Source organism: Heterodontus francisci, unplaced genomic scaffold (assembly GCF_036365525.1).
Source record: "Heterodontus francisci isolate sHetFra1 unplaced genomic scaffold, sHetFra1.hap1 HAP1_SCAFFOLD_516, whole genome shotgun sequence".
NCBI lineage: Eukaryota > Metazoa > Chordata > Chondrichthyes > Heterodontiformes > Heterodontidae > Heterodontus > Heterodontus francisci.
The window spans coordinates 600250-621615 of record NW_027141321.1 but is presented as its reverse complement, the minus strand read 5'-3'; the positions used below and the strand labels follow the sequence as shown (position 1 = coordinate 621615).

At 55.5% G+C, this 21366-nt stretch overlaps 1 protein-coding gene across 4 annotated transcripts in view; it reads right to left on the bottom strand.

Annotated features, from left to right (window-relative positions):
* Window positions 1-21366, bottom strand: part of lrrc71 (leucine rich repeat containing 71) — a 524948-nt gene that overhangs the window by 251646 nt on the left and 251936 nt on the right. For all 4 annotated transcript variants that reach the window (XM_068027025.1, XM_068027027.1, XM_068027028.1 and 1 more), the window contains exon 5: window positions 235-310. In XM_068027025.1, the coding sequence (XP_067883126.1) occupies window positions 235-310 (76 nt within the window). The remainder of the gene's footprint in view (window positions 1-234; window positions 311-21366) is intronic.

Here is a 21366-nt window from a genome sequence, read left to right as displayed (position 1 = left end):
GGAGGAAAACTGTGGGGATGTGGTAGGGAATATGGGATTAATATAAATGGGTGGTTGTTGGTCGGCACTGACTTGGTGGGCCAAAGGGCCCGTTTCAGTGCTGTATCTCTAAATATATAAAAATAATAACATCCAGACTTGGGACACAGGAACATCAAGATCGGAGAGACTGGGGCTCCACTATATATACTGAAGTGGGGGATACAAACAGCGGTGGGCGTTTTTGTCACTTACTTGACTGTATGCAGAAGGCTGAGGGCAGGCAGACACTTCTGCAAGATGAAAATATATCTCTGATCAATCATCCAGCCTGAAAGAGAGAAACCACAATTGTTCACCTGGCTCTACTTTCCGATGTGCAGTTACAGCACTGAAACTCACTGACATTTGGATGCAGCAGAGCATGGGCAGGAGTGGCACTGTATCAATGGCCAAAATACTGCCACTGCCCCACTCACTCCCCACAGCCCTGTATCAATGGCCAAACTACTGCCACTGCCCCACTCACTCCCCACAGCCCTGTATCAATGGCCAAACTACTGCCACTGCCCCACTCACTCCCCACAGCCCTGTATCAATGGCCAAACTACTGCCACTGCCCCACTCACTCCCCATAGCCCTGTATCAATGGCCAAACTACTGCCACTGCCCCACTCACTCCCCAAAGCCCTGTATCAATCCCCAAAATACTGCCACTGCCCCATTCACTCCCCAAAATACTGCCACTGCCCCACTCACTCCCCACAGCCCTGTATCAATGGCCAAAATACTGCCACTGCCCCACTCACTCCCCATAGCCCTGTATCAATGGCCAAACTACTGCCACTGCCCCACTCACTCCCCAAAATACTGCCACTGCCCCACTCACTCCCCAAAATACTGCCACTGCCCCACTCACTCCTCAAAACACTGCCACTGCCCCACTCACTCCCCAAAATACTGCCACTGCCCCACTCACTCCTCAAAACACTGCCACTGCCCCACTCACTCCCCAAAACACTGCCACTGCCCCACTCACTCCTCAAAACACTGCCACTGCCCCACTCACTCCCCAAAACACTGCCACTGCCCCACTCACTCCCCAAAACACTGCCACTGCCCCACTCACTCCCCATAGTCCTGGATCAATCCCCAAAATACTGCCACTGCCCCACTCACTCCCCAAAATACTGCCACTGCCTCACTCACTCCCCAAAATACTGCCACTGCCCCACTCACTCCCCATAGCCCTGTATCAATGGCCAAACTACTGCCACTGCCCCACTCACTCCCCAAAGCCCTGTATCAATCCCCAAAATACTGCCACTGCCCCATTCACTCCCCAAAATACTGCCACTGCCCCACTCACTCCCCACAGCCCTGTATCAATGGCCAAAATACTGCCACTGCCCCACTCACTCCCCATAGCCCTGTATCAATGGCCAAACTACTGCCACTGCCCCACTCACTCCCCAAAATACTGCCACTGCCCCACTCACTCCCCAAAATACTGCCACTGCCCCACTCACTCCTCAAAACACTGCCACTGCCCCACTCACTCCCCAAAATACCGCCACTGCCCCACTCACTCCTCAAAACACTGCCACTGCCCCACTCACTCCCCAAAACACTGCCACTGCCCCACTCACTCCTCAAAACACTGCCACTGCCCCACTCACTCCCCAAAACACTGCCACTGCCCCACTCACTCCCCAAAACACTGCCACTGCCCCACTCACTCCCCATAGTCCTGGATCAATCCCCAAAATACTGCCACTGCCCCACTCACTCCCCAAAATACTGCCACTGCCTCACTCACTCCCCAAAATACTGCCACTGCCCCACTCACTCCCCATAGCCCTGGATCAATCCCCAAAATACTGCCACTGCCCCACTCACTCTCCAAAATACTGCCACTGCCCCACTCACTCCCCAAAATACTGCCACTGCCCCACTCACTCCCCATAGCCCTGTATCAATCCCCAAAATACTGCCACTGCCCCACTCAATCCCCATAGCCCTGGATCAATCCCCAAAAATACTGCCACTGCCCCACTCACTCCCCATAGCCCTGTATCAATCCCCAAAATACTGCCACTGCCCCACTCACTCCCCAAAACACTGCCACTGCCCCACTCACTCCTCAAACTACTGCCACTGCCCCACTCACTCCCCAAAATACTGCCACTGCCCCACTCACTCCCCAAACTACTGCCACTGCCCCACTCACTCCCCAAACTACTGCCACTGCCCCACTCACTCCCCAAAACACTGCCACTGCCCCACTCACTCCCCACAGCCCTGTATCAATGGCCAAACTACTGCCACTGCCCCACTCACTCCCCAAAACACTGCCACTGCCCCACTCACTCCCCATAGTCCTGGATCAATCCCCAAAATACTGCCACTGCCCCACTCACTCCCCAAAATACTGCCACTGCCTCACTCACTCCCCAAAATACTGCCACTGCCCCACTCACTCCCCATAGCCCTGGATCAATCCTCAAAATACTGCCACTGCCCCACTCACTCTCCAAAATACTGCCACTGCCCCACTCACTCCCCAAAATACTGCCACTGCCCCACTCACTCCCCATAGCCCTGTATCAATCCCCAAAATACTGCCACTGCCCCACTCACTCCCCATAGCCCTGGATCAATCCCCAAAAATACTGCCACTGCCCCACTCACTCCCCATAGCCCTGTATCAATCCCCAAAATACTGCCACTGCCCCACTCACTCCCCAAAATACTGCCACTGCCCCACTCACTCCCCATAGCCCTGGATCAATCCCCAAAATACTGCCACTGCCCCACTCACTCCCCAAAATACTGCCACTGCCCCACTCACTCCCCACAGCCCTGTATCAATGGCCAAACTACTGCCACTGCCCCACTCACTCCCCACAGCCCTGTATCAATGGCCAAACTACTGCCACTGCCCCACTCACTCCCCATAGCCCTGTATCAATGGCCAAACTACTGCCACTGCCCCACTCACTCCCCAAAGCCCTGTATCAATCCCCAAAATACTGCCACTGCCCCATTCACTCTCCAAAATACTGCCACTGCACCACTCACTCCCCACAGCCCTGTATCAATGGCCAAAATACTGCCACTGCCCCACTCACTCCCCATAGCCCTGTATCAATGGCCAAACTACTGCCACTGCCCCACTCACTCCCCAAAATACTGCCACTGCCCCACTCACTCCCCAAAATACTGCCACTGCCCCACTCACTCCTCAAAACACTGCCACTGCCCCACTCACTCCCCAAAATACTGCCACTGCCCCACTCACTCCTCAAAACACTGCCACTGCCCCACTCACTCCCCAAAACACTGCCACTGCCCCACTCACTCCTCAAAACACTGCCACTGCCCCACTCACTCCCCAAAACACTGCCACTGCCCCACTCACTCCCCAAAACACTGCCACTGCCCCACTCACTCCCCATAGTCCTGGATCAATCCCCAAAATACTGCCACTGCCCCACTCACTCCCCAAAATACTGCCACTGCCTCACTCACTCCCCAAAATACTGCCACTGCCCCACTCACTCCCCATAGCCCTGGATCAATCCCCAAAATACTGCCACTGCCCCACTCACTCTCCAAAATACTGCCACTGCCCCACTCACTCCCCAAAATACTGCCACTGCCCCACTCACTCCCCATAGCCCTGTATCAATCCCCAAAATACGGCCACTGCCCCACTCACTCCCCATAGCCCTGGATCAATCCCCAAAAATACTGCCACTGCCCCACTCACTCCCCATAGCCCTGTATCAATCCCCAAAATACTGCCACTGCCCCACTCACTCCCCAAAACACTGCCACTGCCCCACTCACTCCTCAAACTACTGCCACTGCCCCACTCACTCCCCAAAATACTGCCACTGCCCCACTCACTCCCCAAACTACTGCCACTGCCCCACTCACTCCCCAAACTACTGCCACTGCCCCACTCACTCCCCAAAACACTGCCACTGCCCCACTCACTCCCCACAGCCCTGTATCAATGGCCAAACTACTGCCACTGCCCCACTCACTCCCCAAAACACTGCCACTGCCCCACTCACTCCCCATAGTCCTGGATCAATCCCCAAAATACTGCCACTGCCCCACTCACTCCCCAAAATACTGCCACTGCCTCACTCACTCCCCAAAATACTGCCACTGCCTCACTCACTCCCCATAGCCCTGGATCAATCCCCAAAATACTGCCACTGCCCCACTCACTCTCCAAAATACTGCCACTGCCCCACTCACTCCCCAAAATACTGCCACTGCCCCACTCACTCCCCATAGCCCTGTATCAATCCCCAAAATACTGCCACTGCCCCACTCACTCCCCCACTCACTCCCCATAGCCCTGGATCAATCCCCAAAAATACTGCCACTGCCCCACTCACTCCCCATAGCCCTGTATCAATCCCCAAAATACTGCCACTGCCCCACTCACTCCCCAAAATACTGCCACTGCCCCACTCACTCCCCATAGCCCTGGATCAATCCCCAAAATACTGCCACTGCCCCACTCACTCCCCAAAATACTGCCACTGCCCCACTCACTCCCCAAAAAACTGCCACTGCCTCACTCACTCCCCAAAATACTGCCACTGCCCCACTCACTCCCCAAAATACTGCCACTGCCCCACTCACTCCCCAAAATACTGCCACAGCCCCACTCACTCCCCAAAATACTGCCACAGCCCTGTATCACTCCCCAAAATACTGCCACTGCCCCACTCACTCCCCACAGCCATGTATCAATCCCCAATATACTGCCACTGCCCCACTCACTCCCCAAAATACTGCCACTGCCCCACTCACTCCCCAAAATACTGCCACTGCCCCACTCACTCCCCAAACTACTGCCACTGCCCCACTCACTCCCCAAAATACTGCCACAGCCCTGTATCACTCCCCAAAATACTGCCACTGCCCCACTCACTCCCCACAGCCATGTATCAATCCCCAATATACTGCCACTGCCCCACTCACTCCCCATAGCTTTGGATCAATCCCCAAAATACTGCCACTGCCCCACTCACTCCCCATAGCCCTGGTTCAATCCCCAAAATACTGCCACTGCCCCACTCACTCCCCATAGCCCTGTATCAATCCCCAAAATACTGCCACTGCCCCACTCACTCCCCAAAATACTGCCACTGCCCACTCACTCCCCAAAATACTGCCACTGCCCCACTCACTCCCCAAAATACTGCCACTGCCCCACTCACTCCCCAAAATACTGCCACTGCCCCACTCACTCCCCAAAATACTGCCACTGCCCCACTCACTCCCCAAAATACTGCCACAGCCCCACTCACTCCCCAAAATACTGCCACAGCCCTGTATCACTCCCCAAAATACTGCCACTGCCCCACTCACTCCCCACAGCCATGTATCAATCCCCAAAATACTGCCACTGCCCCACTCACTCCCCAAAATAGTGCCACTGCCCCACTCACTCCCCAAAATACTGCCACTGCCCCACTCACTCCCCATAGCCCTGGATCAATCCCCAAAATACTGCCACTGCCCCACTCACTCCCCAAAATACTGCCACTGCCCCACTCACTCCCCAAAATACTGCCACTGCCCCACTCACTCCCCAAAATACTGCCACTGCCCTGTATCACTCCCCAAAATACTGCCACTGCCCCACTCACTCTCCATAGCCCTGTATCAATCCCCAAAATTCTGCCACTGCCCCACTCACTCCCCATAGCCCTGTATCAATCCCCAAAATACTGCCACTGCCCCACTCACTCCCCAAATACTGCCACAGCCCTGTATCACTCCCCAAAATACTGCCACTGCCCCACTCACTCTCCATAGCCCTGTATCAATCCAAAAAATACTGCCACTGCCCCACTCACTCCCCACAGCCCTGCATCAATCCCCAAAATACTGCCACTGCCCCACTCACTCCCCATAGCCCTGGATCAATCCCCAAAATACTGCCACTGCCCCACTCACTCCCCAAAATACTGCCACTGCCCCACTCACTCCCCAAAATACTCCCAATGCCCCACTCACTCCCCAAAATACTGCCACAGCCCTGTATCACTCCCCAAAATACTGCAACTGCCCCACTCACTCCCCACAGCCCTGTATCAATCCCCAAAATACTGTCACTGCCCCACTCACTCCCCATAGCCCTGTATCAATCCCCAAAATACTGCCACTGCCCCACTCACTCCCCACAGACCTGTATCAATCCCCAAAATACTGCCACTGCCCAACCCACTCCCCAAAATACTGCCACTGCCCCACTCACTCCCCAAAATACTGCCACTGCCCCACTCACTCCCCAAAATACTGCCACTGACCCACTCACTCCCCAAAATACTGCCACTGCCCCACTCACTCCCCAAAATACTGCCACTGCCCCACTCACTCCCCAAAATACTGCCACTGCCCCACTCACTCCCCAAAATACAGCCACTGCCTCACTCACTCCCCAAAATACTGCCACTGCCCCACTCACTCCCCAAAATACTGCCACTGCCCCACTCACTTTCCAAAATATAGCCACTGCCCCACTCACTCCCCAAAATACAGCCACTGCCCCACTCACTCCCCAAAATAGTGCCACTGCCCCACTCACTCCCCAAAATAGTGCCACTGCCCCACTCACTCCCCAAAACACTGCCACTGCCTCACTCACTCCCCAAAATACTGCCACTGCCCCACTCACTCCCCAAAATACTGCCACTGCCCCACTCACTTTCCAAAATATAGCCACTGCCCCACTCACTCCCCAAAATACAGCCACTGCCCCACTCACTCCCCAAAATAGTGCCACTGCCCCACTCACTCCCCAAAATACTGCCACAGCCCCACTCACTCCCCAAAGCCCTGTATCAATCCCCAAAATACTGCCACTGCCCCACTCACTCCCCAAAATACTGCCACAGCCCTGATTCACTCCCCAAAATACTGCCACTGCCCCACTCACTCCCCACAGCCCTGTATCAATCCCCAAAATACTGTCACTGCCCCACTCACTCCCCATAGCCCTGTATCAACCCCCAAAATACTGCCACTGCCCCACTCACTCCCCAAAATACTGCCACTGCCCCACTCACTCCCCAAAATACTGCCACTGCCCCACTCACTCCCCAAAATACTGCCACTGACCCACTCACTCCCCAAAATACTGCCACTGCCCCACTCACTCCCCAAAATACTGCCACTGCCCCACTCACTCCCCAAAATACTGCCACAGCCCCACTCACTCTCCACAGCCCTGTATCACTCCCCAAAATACTGCCACTGCCCCACTCACTCCCCAAAACACTGCCACTGCCTCACTCACTCCCCAAAATACTGCCACTGCCCCACTCACTCCCCAAAATACTGCCACTGCCCCAGTCACTCCCCAAAATACTGCCACAGCCCCACTCACTCCCCATAGCCCTGCATCAATCCCCAAAATACTGCCACTGCCCCACTCACTCCCCAAAATACTGCCACAGCCCTGTATCACTCCCCAAAATACTGCCACTGCCCCACTCACTCCCCACAGCCCTGTATCAATCCCCAAAATAATGTCACTGCCCCACTCACTCCCCATAGCCCTGTATCAATCCCCAAAATACTGCCACTGCCCCACTCACTCCCCACAGCCCTGTATCAATCCCCAAAATACTGCCACTGCCCCACTCACTCCCCAAAATAATGCCACTGCCCCACTCACTCCCCAAAGGACTGCCACTGCCCCACTCACTCCCCAAAATACTGCCACTGACCCACTCACTCCCCAAAATACTGCCACTGCCCCACTCACTCCCCAAAATACTGCCACAGCCCCACTCACTCTCCACAGCCCTGTATCACTCCCCAAAATACTGCCACTGCCCCACTCACTCCCCAAAACACTGCCACTGCCTCACTCACTCCCCAAAATACTGCCACTGCCCCATTCACTCCCCAAAATACTGCCACTGCCTCACTCACTCCCCAAAATACTGCCACTGCCTCACTCACTCCCCAAAATACTGCCACGGCCCCACTAACTACCCAAAATACTGCCACTGCCCCACTCACCCCCCAAAATACTGCCACTGCCCCACTCACTCCCCAAAATACTGCCACTGCCCCACTCACTCCCCAAAATACTGCCACTGCCCCACTCACTCCCCAAAATACTGCCACTGCCTCACTCACTCCCCAAAATACTGCCACTGCCCCACTCACTCCCCAAAATACTGCCACTGCCCCACTCACTCCCCAAAATACTGCCACTGCCCCACTCACTCCCCAAAATACTGCCACTGCCCCACTCACTCCCCAAAATACTGCCACTGCCCCACTCACTCCCCAAAATACTGCCACTGCCCCACTCACTCCCCAAAATACTGCCACTGCCAAACTCACTCCCCAAAATACTGCCACTGCCTCACTCACTCCCCAAAATACTGCCACTGCCTCACTCACTCCCCAAAATACTGCCACTGCCCCACTCACTCCCCAAAATACTGCCACTGCCCCACTCACTCCCCATAGCCCTGTATCAATCCCCAAAATACTGCCACTGCCCCACTCACTCCCCAAAATACTGCCACTGCCCCACTCACTCCCCATAGCCCTGTATCAATCCCCAAAATACTGCCACTGCCACACTCACTCCCCAAAATACTGCCACTGCCCCACTCACTCCCCAAAATACTGCCACTGCCCCACTCACTCCCCAAAATACTGCCACTGCCTCACTCACTCCCCAAAATACTGCCACTGCCCCACTCACTCCCCAAAATACTGCCACTGCCCCACTCACTCCCCAAAATACTGCCACTGCCCCACTCACTCCCCATAGCCCTGGATCAATCCCCAAAATACTGCCACTGGCCCACTCACTCCCCAAAATACTGCCACTGCCCCACTCACTCCCCAAAATACTGCCACTGCCCCACTCACTCCCCAAAATACTGCCACTGCCCCACTCACTCCCCAAAATACTGCCACTGCCCCACTCACTCCCCAAAATACTGCCACTGCCCCACTCACTCCCCAAAATACTGCCACTGCCCCACTCACTCCCCAAAATACTGCCACTGCCCCACTCACTCCCCAAAATACTGCCACTGCCCCACTCACTCCCCAAAATACTGCCACTGCCCCACTCACTCCCCAAAATACTGCCACTGCCCCACTCACTCCCCAAAATACTGCCACTGCCCCACTCACTCCCCAAAATACTGCCACTGCCCCACTCACTCCCCAAAATACTGCCACTGCCCCACTCACTCCCCAAAATACTGCCACTGCCTCACTCACTCCCCAAAATACTGCCACTGCCCCACTCACTCCCCAAAATACTGCCACTGCCCCACTCACTCCCCAAAATACTGCCACTGCCCCACTCACTCCCCAAAATACTGCCACTGCCCCACTCACTCCCCAAAATACTGCCACTGCCCCACTCACTCCCCAAAATACTGCCACTGCCCCACTCACTCCCCAAAATACTGCCACTGCCCCACTCACTCCCCATAGCCCTGTATCAATCCCCAAAATACTGCCACTGCCCCACTCACTCCCCAAAATACTGCCACTGCCCCACTCACTCCCCATAGCCCTGTATCAATCCCCAAAATACTGCCACTGCCCCACTCATTCCCCAAAATACTGCCACTGCCCCACTCACTCCCCATAGCCCTGTATCAATCCCCAAAATACTGCCACTGCCCCACTCACTCCCCAAAGTACTACCACTGCCTCACTCACTCCCCAAAATACTGCCACTGCCCCACTCACTCCCCAAAATACTGCCACTGCCCCACTCACTCCCTAAAATACTGCCACTGTCCCACTCACTCCCCAAAATACTGCCACTGCGTCACTCACTCCCCAAACTACTGCCACTGCCCCACTCACTCCCCAAAATACTGCCACTGCCCCACTCACACCCCAAAATACTGCCACAGCCCTGTATCACTCCCCAAAATACTGCCACTGCCCCACTCACTCCCCACAGCCCTGTATCAATCCCCAAAATACTGCCACTGCCCCACTCACTCCCCAAAATACTGCCACTGCCCCACTCACTCCCCAAAATACTGCCACTGCCTCACTCACTCCCCAAAATACTGCCACTGCCCCACTCACTCCCCAAAATACTGCCACTGCCCCACTCACTCCCCAAAATACTGCCACAGCCCTGTATCACTCCCCAAAATACTGCCACTGCCCCACTCACTCCCCACAGCCCTGTATCAATCCCCAAAATACTGCCACTGCCCCACTCACTCCCCAAAATACTGCCACTGCCCCACTCACTCCCCAAAATACTGCCACTGCCCCACTCACTCCCCAAAATACTGCCACAGCCCTGTATCACTCCCCAAAATACTGCCACTGCCCCACTCACTCCCCAAAATACTGCCACTGCCCCACTCACTCCCCATAGCCCTGTATCAATCCCCAAAATACTGCCACTGCCCCACTCACTCCCCAAAATTCTGCCACAGCCCTGTATCACTCCCCAAAATACTGCCACTGTCCCACTCACTCCCCACAGCCCTGTATCAATCCCCAAAATACTGTCACTGCCCCACTCACTCCCCATCGCCCTGCATCAACCCCCAAAATACTGCCACTGCCCCACTCACTCCCCAAAATACTGCCACTGCCCCACTCACTCCCCAAAATACTGCCACTGCCCCACTCATTCCCCAAAATACTGCCACAGCCCTGTATCACTCCCCAAAATACTGCCACTGCCCCACTCACTCCCCAAAATTCTGCCACTGCCTCACTCACTCCCCAAAATACTGCCACTGCCCCACTCACTCCCCAAAATACTGCCACTGCCTCACTCACTCCCCAAAATACTGCCACTGCCCCACTCACTCCCCAAAATACTGCCACTGCCTCACTCACTCCCCAAAATACTGCCACTGCCTCACTCACTCCCCAAAATACTGCCACTGCCCCACTCACTCCCCAAAATACTGCCACTGCCCCACTCACTCCCCAAAATACTGCCACTGCCCCACTCACTCCCCATAGCCCTGGATCAATCCCCAAAATACTGCCACTGGCCCACTCACTCCCCAAAATACTGCCACTGGCCCACTCACTCCCCAAAATACTGCCACTGCCCCACTCACGCCCCAAAATACTGCCACTGCCCCACTCACTCCCCAAAATACTGCCACTGCCCCACTCACTCCCCAAAATACTGCCACTGCCCCACTCACTCCCCAAAATACTGCCACTGCCCCACTCACTCCCCAAAATACTGCCACTGCCCCACTCACTCCCCAAAATACTGCCACTGCCCCACTCACTCCCCAAAATACTGCCACTGCCCCACTCACTCCCCAAAATACTGCCACTGCTCCACTCACTCCCCAAAATACTGCCACTGCCCCACTCACTCCCCAAAATACTGCCACTGCCCCACTCACTCCCCAAAATACTGCCACTGCCCCACTCACTCCCCAAAATACTGCCACTGCCCCACTCACTCCCCAAAATACTGCCACTGCCCCACTCACTCCCCAAAATACTGCCACTGCCCCACTCACTCCCCAAAATACTGCCACTGCCCCACTCACTCCCCAAAATACTGCCACTGCCCCACTCACTCCCCAAAATACTGCCACTGCCCCACTCACTCCCCAAAATACTGCCACTGCCCCACTCACTCCCCAAAATACTGCCACTGCCCCACTCACTCCCCAAAATACTGCCACTGCCTCACTCACTCCCCAAAATACTGCCACTGCCCCACTCACTCCCCAAAATACTGCCACTGCCCCACTCACTCCCCAAAATACTGCCACAGCCCTGTATCACTCCCCAAAATACTGCCACTGCCCCACTCACTCCCCACAGCCCTGTATCAATCCCCAAAATACTGCCACTGCCCCACTCACTCCCCAAAATACTGCCACTGCCCCACTCACTCCCCAAAATACTGCCACTGCCCCACTCACTCCCCAAAATACTGCCACAGCCCTGTATCACTCCCCAAAATACTGCCACTGCCCCACTCACTCCCCAAAATACTGCCACTGCCCCACTCACTCCCCATAGCCCTGTATCAATCCCCAAAATACTGCCACTGCCCCACTCACTCCCCAAAATTCTGCCACAGCCCTGTATCACTCCCCAAAATACTGCCACTGTCCCACTCACTCCCCACAGCCCTGTATCAATCCCCAAAATACTGTCACTGCCCCACTCACTCCCCATCGCCCTGCATCAACCCCCAAAATACTGCCACTGCCCCACTCACTCCCCAAAATACTGCCACTGCCCCACTCACTCCCCAAAATACTGCCACTGCCCCACTCATTCCCCAAAATACTGCCACAGCCCTGTATCACTCCCCAAAATACTGCCACTGCCCCACTCACTCCCCAAAATACTGCCACTGCCTCACTCACTCCCCAAAATACTGCCACTGCCCCACTCACTCCCCAAAATACTGCCACTGCCTCACTCACTCCCCAAAATACTGCCACTGCCTCACTCACTCCCCAAAATACTGCCACTGCCCCACTCACTCCCCAAAATACTGCCACTGCCCCACTCACTCCCCAAAATACTGCCACTGCCCCACTCACTCCCCATAGCCCTGGATCAATCCCCAAAATACTGCCACTGGCCCACTCACTCCCCAAAATACTGCCACTGGCCCACTCACTCCCCAAAATACTGCCACTGCCCCACTCACGCCCCAAAATACTGCCACTGCCCCACTCACTCCCCAAAATACTGCCACTGCCCCACTCACTCCCCAAAATACTGCCACTGCCCCACTCACTCCCCAAAATACTGCCACTGCCCCACTCACTCCCCAAAATACTGCCACTGCCCCACTCACTCCCCAAAATACTGCCACTGCCCCACTCACTCCCCAAAATACTGCCACTGCCCCACTCACTCCCCAAAATACTGCCACTGCTCCACTCACTCCCCAAAATACTGCCACTGCCCCACTCACTCCCCAAAATACTGCCACTGCCCCACTCACTCCCCAAAATACTGCCACTGCCCCACTCACTCCCCAAAATACTGCCACTGCCCCACTCACTCCCCAAAATACTGCCACTGCCCCACTCACTCCCCAAAATACTGCCACTGCCCCACTCACTCCCCAAAATACTGCCACTGCCCCACTCACTCCCCAAAATACTGCCACTGCCCCACTCACTCCCCAAAATACTGCCACTGCCCCACTCACTCCCCAAAATACTGCCACTGCCCCACTCACTCCCCAAAATACTGCCACTGCCCCACTCACTCCCCAAAATACTGCCACTGCCCCACTCACTCCCCAAAATACTGCCACTGCCCCACTCACTCCCCAAAATACTGCCACTGCCTCACTCACCCCCCAAAATACTGCCACTGCCCCACTCACTCCCCAAAATACTGCCACTGCCCCACTCACTCCCCATAGACCTGTATCAATCCCCAAAATACTGCCACTGCCCCACTCACTCCCCAAAATACTGCCACTGCCCCACTCACTCCCCATAGCCCTGTATCAATCCCCAAAATACTGGCACTGCCCCACTCACTCCCCAAAATACTGCCACAGCCCTGTATCACTCCCCAAAATACTGCCACTGCCCCACTCACTCCCCACAGCCCTGTATCAATCCCCAAAATACTGCCACTGCCCCACTCACTCCCCACAGCCCTGTATCAATCCCCAAAATGCTGCCACTGCCCCACTCACTCCCTCCCCACAGCCCTGTATCAATCCCCAAAATACTGCCACTGCCCCACTCACTCCCCATAGCCCTGCATCAATCCCCAAAATACTGCCACTGCCCCAAACACTCACTCCCCACAGCCCTCTATCGATCCCCAAAATACTGCCACTGCCCCAAACACTCACTCCCCACAGCCCTGTATCAATCCCCAAAGTACTGCCACTGACCCACTCACTCTCCAAAGCCCTGTATCAATCCCCAAAGTACTGCCACTGACCCACTCACTCTCCATAGCCCTGTTTCAATCCCCAAACTAATTCCACTGCCCCGCGCACTCCCCACAGCCCTGTATCACTCCCCAAACTAATCCCACTGCCCCGCTCACTCCCCATAGCACTGTATCACTCCCCAAACTAATCCCACTGCCCCGCTCACTCCCCATCGCCCTGTATCAATCCCAAAACTAATCCCGCTGCCCCGCTCTCTCTCCATCGCCCTGTATCAGTCCCCAAACTAATCCCACTGCCCCGCTCTCTCCCCATAGCCCTGTATCAATCCCCAAACTAATCCCGCTGCCCCGCTCTCCCCATAGCCCTGTATCAGTCCCCAAACTAATCCCGCTGCCCCGCTCTCCCCATAGCCCTGGATCAATCCCCAAACTAATCCCACTGCCCTGCTCTCTCCCCATCGCCCTGTATCAATCCCCAAACTAATCCCACTGCACCACTCTCTCCCCATAGCCCAGTATCAATCCCCAAACTAATCCCACTGAACCACTCTCTCCCCATAGCCCTGTATCAATCCCCATAATACTGCCACTGCCCCACTCAGTCCCCACAGCCCTGTATCAATCCCCAAAATACTGCCACTGCCCCACTCACTCCCCACAGCCCTGTATCAATCCCCAAAATACTGCCACTGCCCCACTCACTCCCCACAGCCCTGTATCAATCCCCAAAATACTGCCACTGCCCCACTCACTCCCCAAAATACTGCCACTGCCCCGCTCACTCCCCACGGCCCTGTATCAATCCCCAAACTAATCCCACTGCCCCACTCACTCCCCACAGCCCTGTATCAATCCCCAAACTAATCCCACTGCCCCACTCACTCCCCAACTCACTCCCCAACTCACTCCCCATCGCCCTGTATCAGTCCGCAAAATACTGCCACTGCCCCACTCACTCCCCAAAATACTGCCACTGCCCCACTCACTCCCCAAAATACTGCCACAGCCCTGTATCACTCCCCAAAATACTGCCACTGCCCCACTCACTCCCCACAGCCCTGTATCAATCCCCAAAATACTGCCACTGCCCCACTCACTCCCCAAAATACTGCCACTGCCCCACTCACTCCCCAAAATACTGCCACTGCCCCACTCACTCCCCAAAATACTGCCACAGCCCTGTATCACTCCCCAAAATACTGCCACTGCCCCACTCACTCCCCAAAATACTGCCACTGCCCCACTCACTCCCCATAGCCCTGTATCAATCCCCAAAATACTGCCACTGCCCCACTCACTCCCCAAAATACTGCCACAGCCCTGTATCACTCCCCAAAATACTGCCACTGCCCCACTCACTCCCCACAGCCCTGTATCAATCACCAAAATACTGCCACTGCCCCACTCACTCCCCATAGCCCTGCATCAATCCCCAAAATACTGCCACTGCCCCAAACACTCACTCCCCACAGCCCTGTATCAATCCCCAAAGTACTGCCACTGACCCACTCACTCTCCAAAGCCCTGTATCAATCCCCAAAGTACTGCCACTGACCCACTCACTCTCCATAGCCCTGTTTCAATCCCCAAACTAATTCCACTGCCCCGCGCACTCCCCACAGCCCTGTATCACTCCCCAAACTAATCCCACTGCCCCGCTCACTCCCCATAGCACTGTATCACTCCCCAAACTAATCCCACTGCCCCGCTCACTCCCCATCGCCCTGTATCAATCCCAAAACTAATCCCACTGCCCCGCTCTCTCTCCATCGCCCTGTATCAGTCCCCAAACTAATCCCACTGCCCCGCTCTCTCCCCATAGCCCTGTATCAATCCCCAAACTAATCCCGCTGCCCCGCTCTCCCCATAGCCCTGTATCAGTCCCCAAACTAATCCCGCTGCCCCGCTCTCCCCATAGCCCTGGATCAATCCCCAAACTAATCCCACTGCCCTGCTCTCTCCCCATCGCCCTGTATCAATCCCCAAACTAATCCCACTGAACCACTCTCTCCCCATAGCCCAGTATCAATCCCCAAACTAATCCCACTGAACCACTCTCTCCCCATAGCCCTGTATCAATCCCCATAATACTGCCACTGCCCCACTCAGTCCCCACAGCCCTGTATCAATCCCCAAAATACTGCCACTGCCCCACTCACTCCCCACAGCCCTGTATCAATACCCAAAATACTGCCACTGCCCCACTCACTCCCCACAGCCCTGTATCAATCCCCAAAATACTGCCACTGCCCCACTCACTCCCCAAAATACTGCCACTGCCCCACTCACTCCCCACAGCCCTGTATCAATCCCCAAACTAATCCCACTGCCCCACTCACTCCCATACTCACTCCCCAACTCACTCCCCATCGCCCTGTATCAGTCCCCAAAATACTGCCACTGCCCCACTCACTCCCCAAAATACTGCCACTGCCCCACTCACTCCCCAAAATACTGCCACAGCCCTGTATCACTCCCCAAAATACTGCCACTGCCCCACTCACTCCCCACAGCCCTGTATCAATCCCCAAAATACTGCCACTGCCCCACTCACTCCCCAAAATACTGCCACTGCCCCACTCACTCCCCAAAATACTGCCACAGCCCTGTATCACTCCCCAAAATACTGCCACTGCCCCACTCACTCCCCAAAATACTGCCACTGCCCCACTCACTCCCCATAGCCCTGTATCAATCCCCAAAATACTGCCACTGCCCCACTCACTCCCCAAAATACTGCCACAGCCCTGTATCACTCCCCAAAATACTGCCACTGTCCCACTCACTCCCCACAGCCCTGTATCAATCCCCAAAATACTGTCACTGCCCCACTCACTCCCCATAGCACTGCATCAATCCCCAAAATACTGCCACTGCCCCACTCACTCCCCAAAATACTGCCACTGCCCCACTCACTGCCCAAAATACTGCCACTGCCCCACTCACTCCCCAAAATACTGCCACAGCCCTGTATCACTCCCCAAAATACTGCCACTGCCTCACTCACTCCCCAAAATACTGCCACTGCCCCACTCACTCCCCAAAATACTGCCACTGCCTCACTCACTCCCCAAAATACTGCCACTGCCCCACTCACTCCCCAAAATACTGCCACTGCCCCACTCACTCCCCAAAATACTGCCACTGCCTCACTCACTCCCCAAAATACTGCCACTGCCCCACTCACTCCCCAAAATACTGCCACTGCCCCACTCACTCCCCAAAATACTGCCACTGCCCCACTCACTCCCCAAAATACTGCCACTGCCCCACTCACTCCCCATAGCCCTGGATCAATCCCCAAAATACTGCCACTGGCCCACTCACTCCCCAAAATACTGCCACTGGCCCACTCACTCCCCAAAATACTGCCACTGCCCCACTCACTCCCCAAAATACTGCCACTGCCCCACTCACTCCCCAAAATACTGCCACTGCCCCACTCACTCCCCAAAATACTGCCACTGCCCCACTCACTCCCCAAAATACTGCCACTGCCCCACTCACTCCCCAAAATACTGCCACTGCCCCACTCACTCCCCAAAATACTGCCACTGCCCCACTCACTCCCCAAAATACTGCCACTGCCCCACTCACTCCCCAAAATACTGCCACTGCCCCACTCACTCCCCAAAATACTGCCACTCCCCCACTCACTCCCCAAAATACTGCCACTGCCCCACTCACTCCCCAAAATACTGCCACTGCCCCACTCACTCCCCAAAATACTGCCACTGCCCCACTCACTCCCCAAAATACTGCCACTGCCTCACTCACCCCCCAAAATACTGCCACTGCCCCACTCACTCCCCAAAATACTGCCACTGCCCCACTCACTCCCCAAAATACTGCCACTGCCCCACTCACTCCCCAAAATACTGCCACTGCCTCACTCACCCCCCAAAATACTGCCACTGCCCCACTCACTCCCCAAAATACTGCCACTGCCCCACTCACTCCCCATAGCCCTGTATCAATCCCCAAAATACTGCCACTGCCCCACTCACTCCCCAAAATACTGCCACTGCCCCACTCACTCCCCATAGCCCTGTATCAATCCCCAAAATACTGCCACTGCCCCACTCACTCCCCAAAATACTGCCACAGCCCTGTATCACTCCCCAAAATACTGCCACTGCCCCACTCACTCCCCACAGCCCTGTATCAATCCCCAAAATACTGCCACTGCCCCACTCACTCCCCACAGCCCTGTATCAATCCCCAAAATACTGCCACTGCCCCACTCACTCCCTCCCCACAGCCCTGTATCAATCCCCAAAATACTGCCACTGCTCCACTCCCTCCCCATAGCCCTGCATCAATCCCCAAAATACTGCCACTGCCCCAAACACTCACTCCCCACAGCCCTGTATCAATCCCCAAAGTACTGCCACTGACCCACTCACTCTCCAAAGCCCTGTATCAATCCCCAAAGTACTGCCACTGACCCACTCACTCTCCATAGCCCTGTATCTATCCCCAAACTAATCGCACTACCCCGCTCTCTCCCCATAGCCCTGTTTCAATCCCCAAACTAATTCCACTGCCCCGCGCACTCCCCACAGCCCTGTATCACTCCCCAAACTAATCCCACTGCCCCGCTCACTCCCCATAGCCCTGTATCACTCCCCAAACTAATCCCACTGCCCCGCTCACTCCCCATCGCCCTGTATCAATCCCAAAACTAATCCCACTGCCCCGCTCTCTCTCCATCGCCCTCTATCAGTCCCCAAACTAATCCCACTGCCCCGCTCTCTCCCCATAGCCCTGTATCAATCCCCAAACTAATCCCGCTGCCCCGCTCTCCCCATAGCCCTGTATCAGTCCCCAAACTAATCCCGCTGCCCCGCTCTCCCCATCGCCCTGGATCAATCCCCAAACTAATCCCACTGCCCTGCTCTCTCCCCATCGCCCTGTATCAATCCCCAAACTAATCCCACTGCACCTCTCTCTCCCCATAGACCTGTATCAATCCCCAAATTAATCCCACTGTCCCACTCTCTCCCCATAGCCCAGTATCAATCCCCAAACTAATCCCACTGAACCACTCTCTCCCCATAGCCCTGTATCAATCCCCATAATACTGCCACTGCCCCACTCACTCCCCACAGCCCTGTATCAATCCCCAAAATACTGCCACTGCCCCACTCACTCCCCACAGCCCTGTATCAATCCCCAAAATACTGCCACTGCCCCACTCACTCCCCACAGCCCTGTATCAATCCCCAAAATACTGCCACTGCCCCACACACTCCCCAAAATACTGCCACTGCCCCGCTCACTCCCCACGGCCCTGTATCAATCCCCAAACTAATCCCACTGCCCCACTCACTCCCCACAGCCCTGTATCAATCCCCAAACTAATCCCACTGCCCCATTCACTCCCCAACTCACTCCCCATCGCCCTGTATCAGTCCCCAAAATACTGCCACTGGCCCACTCACTCTCCACAGCCCCGTATCAATCCCCAAAATACTGCCACTGTCCCACTCACTCCCCAAAATACTGCCACTGCCCCACTCACTCCCCAAAATACTGCCACTGCCCCACTCACTCCCCAAAATACTGCCACTGCCTCACTCACTCCCCATAGCCCTCTATCAATCCCCAAACTAATCCCACTGCCCCACTCACTCCCCAAAATACTGCCACTGCCCCACTCACTCCCCAAAATACTGCCACTGCCCCACCCACTCCCCACAGCCCTCTATCAATCCCCAAAATACTGCCACTGCCACAATCACTCCCCATAGCCCTGTTTCAATCCCCAAACTAATTCCACTGCCCCGCGCACTCCTCAAAGCCCTGTATCACTCCCCAAACTAATCCCACTGCCCCTCTCACTCCCCATAGCCCTGTATCAATCCCCAAACTAATCCCACTGCCCCTCTCACTCCCCATAGCCCTGTATCAATCCCCAAACTAATCCCACTGCCCCTCTCACTCCCCATAGCCCTGTATCAATCCCCAAACTAATCCCACTGTCCCGCTCACTCCCCATAGCCCTGTATCAATCTCCAAACTAATCCCACTGCCCCGCTCACTCCCCATAGCCCTGTCTCAATCCCCAAACTAATCCCACTGCCCCGCTCACTCCCCATAGCCCTGTCTCAATCCCCAAACTAATCCCACTGCCCCGCTCACTCCCCATCGCCCTGTATCAATCCCCAAACTAATCCCACTGCCCCGCTCACTCCCCATCGCCCTGTATCAATCCCCAAACTAATCCCACTGCCCCGCTCACTCCCCATCGCCCTGTATCAATCCCCAAACTAATCCCACTGCCCCGCTCACTCCCCATCGCCCTGTATCAATCCCAAACTAATCTCACTGCCCCGCTCACTCCCCATCGCCCTGCATCAATCCCCAAACTAATCCCACTGCCCCGCTCACTCCCCATCGCCCTGTATCAATCCCCAAACTAATCCCACTGTCCCGCTCTCTCCCCATAGCCCTGTATCAATCCCCAAACTAATCCCACTGTCCTGCTCCCTCCCCATAGCCCTGTATCAATCCCCAAACTAATCCCACTGTCCCGCTCTCTCCCCATAGCCCTGTATCAATCCCCAAACTAATCCCACTGTCCCGCTCTCTCCCCATAGCCCTGTATCAATCCCCAAACTAATCCCACTGCCCCGCTCTCTCCCCATAGCCCTGTATCAATCCCCAAAGTAGTGCCACTGCCCCACTCACTCCCCACGGCCCTCTATCAATCCCCAAAATACTGCCACTGCCCCACTCACTCACTCACCACAGCCCTCTATCACTCCCCAAAATACTGCCACTGCCCCACTCACTCACTCACTCACTCCCCACAGCCCTCTATCAATCCCCAAAATACTGCCACTGCCCCACTCACTCACTCACTCTCCACAGCCCTGTATCAATCCCCAAAGTAGTGCCACTGCTCCACTCACTCTCCATAGCCCTGTATCAATCCCCAAAATACTACCACTGACCCACTCACTCCCCATAGCCCTGTATCAATCCCCAAAATACTGCCACTGCCCCACTCACTCCCCACAGCCCTGTATCAATCCCCAATGTACTGCCACTGCCCCACTCACTCCCCACAGCCCTGTATCAATCCCCAAAATACTGCCACTGGCCCACTCACTCTCCACAGCCCCGTATCAATCCCCAAAATACTGACACTGCCCCACTCACTCCCCATAGCCCTGTATCAATCCCCAAAATACTGCCACTGGCCCACTCACTCTCCACAGCCCCGTATCATTCCCCAAAATACTGCCACTGCCCCACTCACTCCCCACAGCCCTGTATCACTCCCCAAAATACTGCCACTGCCCCACTCACTCCCCAAAATACTGCCACTGCCCCACTCACTCCCCACAGCCCTGTACCAATCCCCAAAATACTGCCACTGCCCCACTCACTCTCCATAGCCCTGTTTCAATCCCAAAACTAATTCCACTGCCCCGCACACTCCTCACAGCCCTGTTTCAATCC